At 40.7% G+C, this 10,586-nt stretch overlaps 2 protein-coding genes across 3 annotated transcripts; both read right to left on the bottom strand.

Annotated features, from left to right (window-relative positions):
• Positions 1-82: 82 nt before the first annotated feature.
• Positions 83-3,864, bottom strand: ctu1 (cytosolic thiouridylase subunit 1 homolog (S. pombe)). Its single transcript, XM_050051198.1, has 3 exons — positions 3,704-3,864; positions 1,508-2,025; positions 83-1,365 (listed from the first exon to the last, which is right to left on the bottom strand). Exons 2-3 carry the CDS (start codon positions 2,001-2,003, stop codon positions 830-832), a joined length of 1,032 nt encoding a protein of 343 aa, XP_049907155.1. The 5' UTR covers positions 2,004-2,025; positions 3,704-3,864; the 3' UTR covers positions 83-829.
• Positions 3,865-4,112: 248 nt separating this feature from the next.
• crybb2 (crystallin, beta B2) lies at positions 4,113-6,067 on the bottom strand. 2 transcript variants are annotated; one of them, XM_050051210.1, is made up of 6 exons: positions 5,923-6,067; positions 5,481-5,568; positions 5,163-5,281; positions 4,802-4,934; positions 4,568-4,710; positions 4,113-4,449 (listed from the first exon to the last, which is right to left on the bottom strand). In XM_050051210.1, the coding sequence occupies exons 2-6, from the start codon at positions 5,541-5,543 to the stop codon at positions 4,281-4,283; spliced, it is 627 nt and encodes a 208-aa protein (XP_049907167.1). In that variant the 5' UTR covers positions 5,544-5,568; positions 5,923-6,067; the 3' UTR covers positions 4,113-4,280. The 2 variants fall into 2 exon arrangements, with proteins under 2 accessions (XP_049907167.1, XP_049907166.1); XM_050051209.1 differs by having other exon boundaries at positions 5,917-6,044.
• Positions 6,068-10,586: the final 4,519 nt, after the last annotated feature.

Below are 10,586 nucleotides of genomic sequence, written 5' to 3'. Positions count from 1 at the left end.
GTTTCACAAGAGCGCATGAGCGTGAGTAATTACTAACATTACATTCTGCTCATCTGAATTAAGAAAAACAGGAGAAACAAGATGTGGGACGGTGCATTTATTAAACTGTATTTCATAAAACACCTTGGAATGTGACCACGTCTGTCATCACATCCTCCCCAGAGATTGGTGCATTGGGAAATGAGAATAAGAGTAAAATACAGAAATGAAACATGCAATGAGTGAGAGATCCCACTAATGTGGGAACAAGCATAACCACCTCACTTTCAAAAAACAAGGTGCTAGTCCTTATCTCTGCACCTCACATCTAGTATGTCTAAATTACCTAAATTTTATTTTATCTCATGTATTTGGAAATCAAAGTGATGCTGATAAATAATGTTTATAACTCCATAATCAAAATGAGCTGAAGAACTCAACACAGTACTTTGGTACCAAAGCTTTTTCCAGACATGAAATATTCCCACCATTAGTCATTATGTACTATGGAGAGCAAAATACAATAAAAACAACTGGATACCCTTCATCAATTATTGAATATTACCTTAAGATTAACACAAGTTTTTTCAAACCATTGGAAAGTGTGTCTCCACAGTATCTCAGTGATCCCTGATTATCAGCTGTGAGTGGACTTTCTATGCTGTGAAGATTCTTCACTTAAATCAAAATATTTAATACCAACTTTCAATAAATATTTATAAATCAAAACAGATGAGACAGTGTACTTATTGGACTAGTCTTTATGTGTGTAAAAGATCAATGTGATTTATTCTAAAATGTTATTACATATCTTTAGTCTTATGTTAAATAAAACAGGGGACAATAATTGTCAAAAGTCCACTGGTTTCAGCTTTCTCTCCTCCTTCTCAGTAAGGGGCTGCTGGGAGAGGATTTTGTCATGCAGGCGATGGTGTTTGCCGATGCCCAGCTTTGGCAGACCTCGGTTCAACCCCTCCAGCAGCACACAGGACTTGCACAGAGCCTGGCTAGAGATATAGCCACATCGGGTGCAGGTCCCCTGCACAGGCATCTTCACCCCATCCCGCACAGACAGGTTCTCCCCTGAGTGGATGATATCAATTATGGAGCTAGGCCTTACACTCTCCAGGTCCTTTAAAAAGGTCCTCGCATAGCCACGATAAGCATTGGGAGAGTATATACATTCAGTGGAGAAGTAGTCCAACTTCTTGAAGTAAGCATACAGAACAATCTCTTTTTCATATGCGTATTTGAGGGGCTTGCAGCGTGGCACAACCCCTTCACCTTCGCTGGCTGTAGAGATGGCAGTGCAGCGGCGCAGACGAGCTATGTCCCCTCGCAAGACGTTCATTAAAACTGTCTCTGCCACATCATCAGCATTGTGACCTGTGAAAAACACATACATACATGTGACAAATTCTGACAAAATATTTGTTCTTGGACTTAAAGGCTGAGAATGCTTAGTCGTATTTCAAGGCTGAAACATTTGCATTCACATTTAAATAATGCTATTTGGATCTGGAGTTACCTGTACATATCTTGTCCACTTTCAGCATGATGGCTCCTCTGTCTAGCGCCTGCCTTCTGAACACTCCACAGAAAGTGCAATTATTTTTCAGTCCCACCTGCTTCACTATAGCATCCATAGTCCAGCCATACAGCTCCTCATACGAGACAATCTTCAGTGGCAGCTCATATTGTTGCTGATTCCTCTTTACGGTCTCCAAGGAGTCATCTCGGTAACCTGAGATTCCCTCATCCACTGAGAGAAGCATAAGTTCAAGGCCATAGTTGTATCGCTCATTGAGGACCTTCATTACATGTGCAAGCACTGTCGAGTCCTTTCCACCTGAGGCAGCAATTCCTACTATCTCCCCAGGTTTAAACAGCTCTGCTGCCACAATCGTCTGATGGACCTCCTCTTCAAAGGCCCAGAAGAAGCATTCCTTACACAGCGAGTGGCCTGTTTTTGGACGTTTCAGCACAGCACGCTTGTCAGCACAGTTACTGCACAGGACAGGCATCTTGACTGTTGGAGGAAGGTTTCTTTTAAAGGATAACAGTGATAACAATTAGTATAACAAATATTTTCAAGCAAAAGTCAGTCAATCACATGATGAAAACTAATCTACAATGCTCCATCTTTTTGCACATTCTTAAAGGTGACCCATAAGTTTTGATGTCAATGACCTTTTCTCTATAATTATTCACTTAAAGAAGCAGTGTGTAGGATTTAGTGGCATCTAGTGGTGAGGACTGCAGATTGCAACCAGCTTAAACGTTTTCTGTATGCCAGGCGTGAACTCCCAGTTAGGATTCCTTCAGTGTTCTTTGTTAAGGAGATTTTAACCAGGACCCAAAAAAATCCACAGAGGTCTCTTCCTCCCGAAAACTAACAGAGCAGGTGATTAACAACCGGTAAAAACACTGAATATAGCAAATTTATGTTTAAAGGTTTTCCTGATGCTGTTCAGCTTGTCTGGACGGGGCAGCTAACTAGGTTAGCCAACGCAAAAATGTATCTAGCCCTATCTGGAGCCAGTGTTTGGTTTGTCTGTTCTGGGCTACTGTAGAAACATAGTGGTGCAAAATGGCTGACTCCATAGATGAGGACCCTCTCCCTGTGTAGATATAAACGGCTCATTTTAAAGGTAAAAAAAACCCCCACCTCACTTCTTATTTTCAGGTGATTACACACTAAAAAAACATGCTTATTAAAGTATATTCCATTTCTGGCAATAAATCCCCCTAAATCCTACACACTGGATCTTTAATGTAAGGGATTTAACATTGTTATTTCAGTAAAAGGGACCCTGGCTTACAAAATCCATCTATAGTTTAATCATTTTGTCTGCACTTTTGGCCCTTACCACACAAATGCATTATTTTTCTAATAAAAGAACATTACATAAAACACAGAAAATGTGCCATTTAAACTACACCACGTTCATGGCAAAAACAGTAAAAATGTGTCCCGGCTGCAAACTACATAGTGATTCTGAAAAGGTTTTCATTATGCAGTATGTAAAGCTGGAGAAGATGACAAATATCAGTACCCTTATGGATGCTAATTCGCATATTAAAATATTTGATTTTTAAATGTGCTGGCAATGGACACCATTATCCCACAATGCAGTGCACAACAGAAAAGGGGAGGAGGTTACAACTGGACATTTCAGGAAACGTTCAGTGGTTCAGAAGTTTTTTTTTGCTGTTTTGTTTTTTTCTCAAAGATATTTTTTGGGGCATTTTGCCTTTGATGGTAGTAAGTAAATGTAATGTAAGTAAATAACCTGTACATAGCCACAGTAAAGTCAGTGGATAAAGATGTTTTTGAGACATGCCGACATAAAGATTGAACAAAATCACTAATAAAAAGTCTTTAAACACCGTCTAACAGGGATGTACTTCTAGCTCATGTAGCTAACGTTAATTTCCAGCTTTGTAGAAGTTATGCTATGTAAGAGGTGAGGTTGTCTATGCTCAAGACTCCAACAACACAAACGTATTGTGGTTACGTTGATACTCACAATTCCTGAAACTCTTCAGATAACTGAAATGACTCAACACAATTTAAGCACACGGTAGTAAATTAGCTATCCGGTTTTACTTTACTTAAGTCCAATGAAACCAAATATATGACCAGACAGTCAACGTGTTTCCACATGAAGCTAGCCAAGTTAAGCTAAGTTAGTCACTTTTCTATGAGATAACATTTCCATACCAACGTTTCCGATGAACCGAGGTCCGAATTGTCAATGTGAAGATGAAGTACACTTAAAAAAAACACTGTTAAATATGAGTTATCGTACTTAAACAACGTTCGGTATTACACGACCAGACAGAGAGACATGATGTTTCATCATGCGTAACTCTTCTTCACCGGGAAACAGGAAGTGACAGCAGTTGTTAGCTCCTACAGCACCATCTATTGGTCGGAGTTGCCCCGTGCACAATAAAGTAGCTACATCATAAACAGCATTGGAATATTTTCATGGTACTTCCATGGACCATTTAAATAATTTATCATATTTGGAGCAATGTTAATTCCACCTGTGATATTCCTTAAAGATGAGAAGTTTGGCCAAGAACTGATGCAGAGGGTGAGACAGAGGTAAATCACACAACAAGTCAAATGTAAGCAATAAGGATTTATTAGTTTGCTTCAAAGAAGGTCACTACTGCAATAGCTGCAATAGATATCAAAATGCTGTATGGTGTAAATGAAGGACAAAGGGGTGGATGCTGGGAGGGAGCAAGGCTGCTGAGGTCAGGGTTCATGACAGGAAAGAGTCACAAGCTTAGTTGACGGGGTGAAAAGCACCCCTCTGATGCCACTGCATGTCTCTGATGCGCCGAACCGACTGGATCTGAGGAATCTGGGCTCCGAACTCAGTGCTGTCCTTATACTCCCCCTTTTCAAACAGGTACTGATAGCCTCTGTAGCCTGGATACTGATAGCCCACCCAACTGGTGCACCAGGAGTGCGGAGAGGGAAAACAGATAAGAGGCAGTTAAAGGTGAAAGGATAGTGACAGGAGACATGTACAAGTTATTTGCAAAACATCTGCAGGGAGGATGTACTCACGTGCCACTCTGAACCCGAACAGAGGAGACCTTTTCCTGGTAGCCATGTGCGTGAAAACTAGGGACATCATCATCTATGATTTCTATCTTCTTCCCTGCAAAGCTGGGGTTTTCGTAAAGGACAATCTTGTGCTCCTGGCTGTCCTGAGAGAGGAGCAAAGCAGTGGATGATTTGTTAAGCAGCTGATTGGATGACTGGTGGGGGTATGTAACAGTAAAGAGCTTTCTTTCTTACCACTTTAATCGGGCGGAATGCAATAATGGTGTCACTACGCCTGCTGTTGGTCCAGGAATCCCAGCGAGGATACTCCCCCTTCTCAAACACATACTGCTCCCCCTTACAGCTGGCCTGCTCGTATCCCACCCATCTGAGCGGGCAGAGGAGAAACAGATGGATGTTTGTGAGGGGAAAGTGGGAAAGAAATCTAGTGGCACACATTTAACTTTTTCTGGCCATTTTCCTCCCCTTCATCTCATACTCATTCACAGAGTAAGCCCCTTATTTCTCTGACTGGCCCACACTCTGTCACTGCATTTCTGTATGTTCAGCTTTAAATCATTTTTTAGTTTTCTGTCTGTCTCTGACCCACACTCACGGTCCACACAGCACCAGTATGGAGCCCACTTTCTCCACGCCTTCTTCCTGGAGGTTGTTGCAGGGACCAGTCAGCTCATGGCAGCGTCCCTGGAAGTTTTCCTGCTCATAGATAACCAGCTGTGTACCAATAGGAGAAAGAAGGAGAGTGTGAATGTTGCTCAGCAATTGGTCTCAATATCAAGAGGGCCAGTCTGTTTCCAATGTGATGTTTGGAGGATGCAAGGATACAAATAGGGCACGCACAAGTGCTTACGCCAAGGCCAAGGAGGAAGTTGTAAATTGTAATTGAACTGGTGTCTGCTGCGTTTCCTCTCACCTTAAATGCACTGGTGCCTGGCTGCTGCTGCTTGGTTGCAGGGTTCTGGTGGTCTGTGGCCATAGTGAATGGATTGGCAAAGATGAAACTGAAAAGAAAAATTATAATTTCTTTTTTTTGATAAATATCTATGGATGTCTACAAAATGTTCCATCTTTATTTATAAATATGAGCAGGTCAAACAGCTGTTAATCCCAATTTCATAGATTTTGTTTTACATTATTTTTCGCACACATGTATATAAAAGGTCGCATCCCTCTCCCTCCAAAACAAGTTTCTGAAGTTAACAGCCTCCTGAACACAGATTTACAGCAAAACAACATGTGATACAGTTTTTAGAAATTAAACCTAAAATATAGTGGCAAAAGGAAAACAAATACTGATAAAAATGATAAACTTTATAAAAAATACAGCATGACGGACATGAACCTCTTACCAGTACCTGTCTGTGCCAGTGTGTTTGTGATGGCACGATGAGCTCAATATATACGGGACGCCCAGGGGTGGAAACTCTGCCAACAGTACCCACAGTGTCCAAGCCGGCCAGCAGATCGGCCTGCCATAGGCCCAGCACACTGAAATGAGGGGTCACTGTGTAGCCTCCCCCCACCCCGAGCTGTCACACTCCCACAAAGTTATTTCATTAGTTGTCAGTTTTGTCCAGCCAGTCATTGTTCGATATCCACATGATTCAGCACAAACACTGCCAAGAGTCCCACACCTACAATGAGAGGGGGAGAGAGAGAGAAGGATTGTGAAAGATGGGTTTTACTGTGCTGGAGAGATTCGGACTGATTTGAATAACAGTCCAAATGCTGCTGAATATTTCCACAAGAGTAGGTTTATTTGATATTCGATTTCTAGAAAACACTATCAAGGTTTAACATCAAAATGTGTTGCCTCTGCTGTTTGGAAGCTCAAAAGCAAATATTTTTTGTCAGACCTGTTTTCTGCAGACGCTACCTTTCTTCTGCTGGCGGTAAAAAGGTTCAGTAATGATACTTTAAAAAAAAAAAAAAAAGTACACAAAATGTCATGTTTCCAAATTTAATTACTTTGTTGTACCAGTAAGGGGAAAGAGATTAATATAATCTGCTATTGAAAAGATTTTATTTTGATATACACAAACTCTTTTCAAAAGTTAAATTAATATCTAAGTGTAAATTTAAACAGTAAATAGTATGTGTAAATTAAATACAACAGGATCAAAGTGGACAGGTGTCACCTTTAAGGACAGATACAACTGCATAGCTTTTAAATAAGGAGGAGGAGAAGGAGGTTTTGTGGTGCAACATAAATATAATTTAAGTGCTTTTCTCAAGTCATTTATGTTCCATTTTGCATCACCAGTACTTTATTTGAATATTAGTCAGAATTTATATGTTAACGCCACCATTTTTCATTGGGGTGCCTTTTGTTCCACTATGTCTTTACAGTCACAAGTTGCTCTGAAAGATCAAGTTTTAGATGGGCGAGAAGTGTGATATAGTTTAAACTACAACAGCAAGTAATACTATGGAGTAATTACACAAGAATACTGTTTCAGGCTGCGATCACATGAAATACACCATTCACCTTTATTTTTATTTAAGTTATTTTTAACTCAGATTTTGTATGTAGACATTTTTCCAAAAATAGAGTAATATAATTACTGAGTGAAGAGTTTGAGTCCATCTCCACATCTGCTGGTGGGAGCAGGAGTGTAAATATGGACAGTGCAGGCAGTGGCCCAGTGGGTGTGGGTGGGGCCTGCCTGCTCTCCAATAAAGGCCCTTTTTACACAGAGATGGTGCTATAGAGCTGCTACTTAGTCCCTTCTTTATGCGCCCTTTGCATTTTTACACAGAACCAAACAACAGCGGCATCATGTTGCTCCAGTGTGTGATTTTAGACAGCACGCTGGCATTGCGAAACCAAAAGAGGCATGACAGGCGGGACATGTAACACAACAGTGTCTGCCTTTAGTGTGACACAAATATATGCGTCGACAGCACTTTACAAACAATAACAATCACACAACATGACAATTACAATCATTTACCTTCTCTGTAATATGGCAGCTGATCTGGTCCTCTGCTTGGAGGGTAAGGAGCTCCCGAACCTCATTGTTTTCCCAATTTGCGGACATTTTCAGCTGCCGTTCTTCTTCTTCTTTAAGTTAGCTGCTTTTTGAATCGGCTGTCCTGTTCATACAGACACCATTACTGTTACTACCTCCCTTGGCAGCATAAAGGCAAGACAACTCTGTCCCACTTTCCACAATTGTGCCTTATATACAGAACAGTGAGGCGGCATAATGGCACGATATTCCCACCTTGAACAGGCCGTGTAAAAGGGCCTAATGTGTTGAGTGTAGTTGGGCCTTTATGAGTGATTCAGGCTGCCATGTTGGGAACACACCTGTGTTCAATAGAGAACTTGCATTAATATAAAAAAAAAAAGATGGTGCCATTTGCTATATGTGCCCTCAAAAAGGCAAACCCATCTCTGTCATGGTTTTCTTTCTTTTTTTCTTTTTTCTTTTGGAAAATAGTCATTAGCCATCTGTGACAAAATTATATGTTTATTCTGCATAAACTACAACAACTATAAATAACTATTTAAAAAACTATTTAAGTAAATGAATGATTTTTTATTCTTTCTTATTATTTGGCATTTTTGTCATATACAGATCATGTGAGGAAAAAATATGATATACGTTACCCAGTGTCAGTGCAAAATCTTGACTGACACTGACAAGCTGAGCACAAGCCAAGTGAGCATGTTTGTGTTCTATGTTTCCCGGGTTCTATGTTCCCCACTTAACCCTGCAAAAAGGGTTCTATGTTTCCCGCTTGGTTGAGCAGGGAACATAGAACCCGGGAAACATAGAACCTTTTTTTGTGTAAGCGGGGAACATAGAACCTTTTTTGCAGGGTTAAGTGGGGAACATAGAACTCGGGAAACATAGATACGCTCCCGAGCAGTCATAACTTCATTAGCGAGCACTTGGACCTGTCATAAAAGCAGGCACTTGGGTCCGTTGTAACTACCTTATGCCACTGGGTGGGAGTGAGCTATTATTACAGATTACATCACAACTGATCACTGTCATGACTGTGCTGTGTTGCGCCCTTAAAGGGACAGTTCACTCCCAATTCAAAAATACATATGTTTCCTCTTATCTGTAGTGCTACTTATCAGTACAGATTGCTTTGGCGTGAGTTGCTGCATTTTGGAGATATTGGCTGTAGAGATGTCTGCCTTCTCTTGAATGTAAAGGAACTAGATGGCACTCAGCTTGTGGTGCTCAACTTGCCAAAAATATACATGAGAAACCTCAACAGAAATATCTCTTTACAGAAATCATGACCCAGCTACTCAAGGTAATCCACAGACCTTGTTGTGAGCAGTTTCATGTAGGAACTATTTTCTTTCTATCGAACAACATCTGCCAACCATCTAATGCTAGCTCACCTGGCACCACTGAGCTAGCTAACGTAACAGCTCAGCAGAGGAGGACGCCATCAATATTTACATCTCGCTCTGTCACAATCACAAGCTTCTTGTCTATGAGTAGATGTACACTTCCTTCTGCCCAGTGATACAGTTGGCGGGTGTAGTTCAGTAGAAAGAAAATATTTCCTACATAAAATTTCTCACAACAAAGTCTGTGGAGTACAGGGTTATATCTTTTTTTTTCTTCTTTTTTTGGCGCTTTGAGGACCATAAGCCGAGTGCCATCTATTTCTATTATATTCGAGAGAAGGCAGACCTCCCTACAGCCAATATCTCTAAATACTCAGCAACTCACACCAAAATAATCTAGAGTGATAAATAGCACTACAGGTAAAAGGAAAAGTATTTTTTTTCCATTTTTGTTTGAACTGTCCCTTTAAGAAAGCAAATAAACACCTATACACCGATCAGCGAAAACATTAAAACACTGACAGGTGAAGTAAACAACATTGATCATCTTGTTACAATGCAGTGTTCTGCTGGGAAACTTTGGGTTACCATGAGGGGGTTTGCTTGGTCCACAATGGTGATTGGGTGGTTGGTGCATGTCAAGTAGCATCCACATGAATGCTAGGACCAAGTTTACCAGCAGAACATTGCATTGTAACAAGATGATCAATGTTATTCACTTCACCTGTCGGTGGTTTTAATGTTTTGGCTGATCGGTGTATAGCTTCAGGGTTGCTAAACTGCTCTTGCATTAACCTCTGTGAGGGTGTGCAAAAAGATCAAAGCAAGTAGTGGAAGCATGGCTACCACAAAGATCTGACTGATAGATATGATGGGGTATGAGTAAAGTGTAACCAATGCAAGTCCTTGATGGAGACTGTGAGGATCTCAGGCACAATTTTCTTAAAGTAGTCATATTACATCTGAAATGCTCCACCGCCTGTAGATAACTGTACCTCATAAAACCCAGAGCAGAAACAGAGTCAGTCAGTCCTCATTAATTCACAGCCAGAAATGATTATGTGAACTGTTTGTGGTGCATTTAAATGCTGTTTGAATTAATCTCATAGAAGGCACACAGTGGAATGTGCTTTCAGGAGAAGAGTTTGAGAAACATTCAGGATTTTGGTATATTCAGGTCTATGAATTATTGTGATCAGGCATTTGCTGCTGAAAATAGGTGACTATTCTGTTGGGATATCTTCACCTCATTACACCTAAATTCAGGATCAACAGACACAGGACAAGCCTGTCTCAGAGAGCAGTAGTTAGTTATTTGTGTTTTTTTCTGAGATTTCAGGCAAGATTTGAAATAAGTATCTGGTCGTATGTTACACTACTCATTGCAACGGCAATAGACGAGTAAAACTGAGCTCCTTATGACAATGTCATCCATCATCTGATGAATCCAAGCATGGGCTTGAGCCTACATCTACTGTTTATGAAGACTTTATAAAGTTGTGTGTATGGAGGGTTCTGTCAAAAAGATTATGGGACAGTTCAACCCCAAATCACTCTCCCCCTTTACTCTTACCTGTAGTGCTGTTTATCAGTCCAGATTGTTCTGATGTGAGTTGAACAGTGTTGGAGATGTCTGCCTTCGCTCCAGTATAATGGACCTAGATGGCGCTTGGCTTGTTGTGCTCAAAGTGCCATATA

Source organism: Epinephelus moara, chromosome 8 (assembly GCF_006386435.1).
Source record: "Epinephelus moara isolate mb chromosome 8, YSFRI_EMoa_1.0, whole genome shotgun sequence".
Lineage (NCBI taxonomy): Eukaryota > Metazoa > Chordata > Actinopteri > Perciformes > Serranidae > Epinephelus > Epinephelus moara.
This window is presented reverse-complemented; position numbering and strand designations above follow the sequence as displayed.

What these genes read in the sequence shown, in the direction of transcription:
- ctu1 (XM_050051198.1), bottom strand. Translation starts at nt 2,003, where the DNA reads ATGCCTGTCCTGTGCAGTAACTGTGCTGACAAGCGTGCTGTGCTGAAA. An exon ending in AGTGGACAAGATATGTACAG is followed by an intron (nt 1,366 to 1,507) that starts GTAACTCCAGAT and finishes TGTTTTTCACAG; the next exon opens with GTCACAATGCTGATGATGTG.
- crybb2 (XM_050051210.1), bottom strand. Translation starts at nt 5,543, where the DNA reads ATGGCCACAGACCACCAGAACCCTGCAACCAAGCAGCAGCAGCCAGGC. An exon ending in CAGGCACCAGTGCATTTAAG is followed by an intron (nt 5,282 to 5,480) that starts GTGAGAGGAAAC and finishes ATTGGTACACAG; the next exon opens with CTGGTTATCTATGAGCAGGA. An exon ending in GTTCGGGTTCAGAGTGGCAC is followed by an intron (nt 4,450 to 4,567) that starts GTGAGTACATCC and finishes CTGGTGCACCAG; the next exon opens with TTGGGTGGGCTATCAGTATC.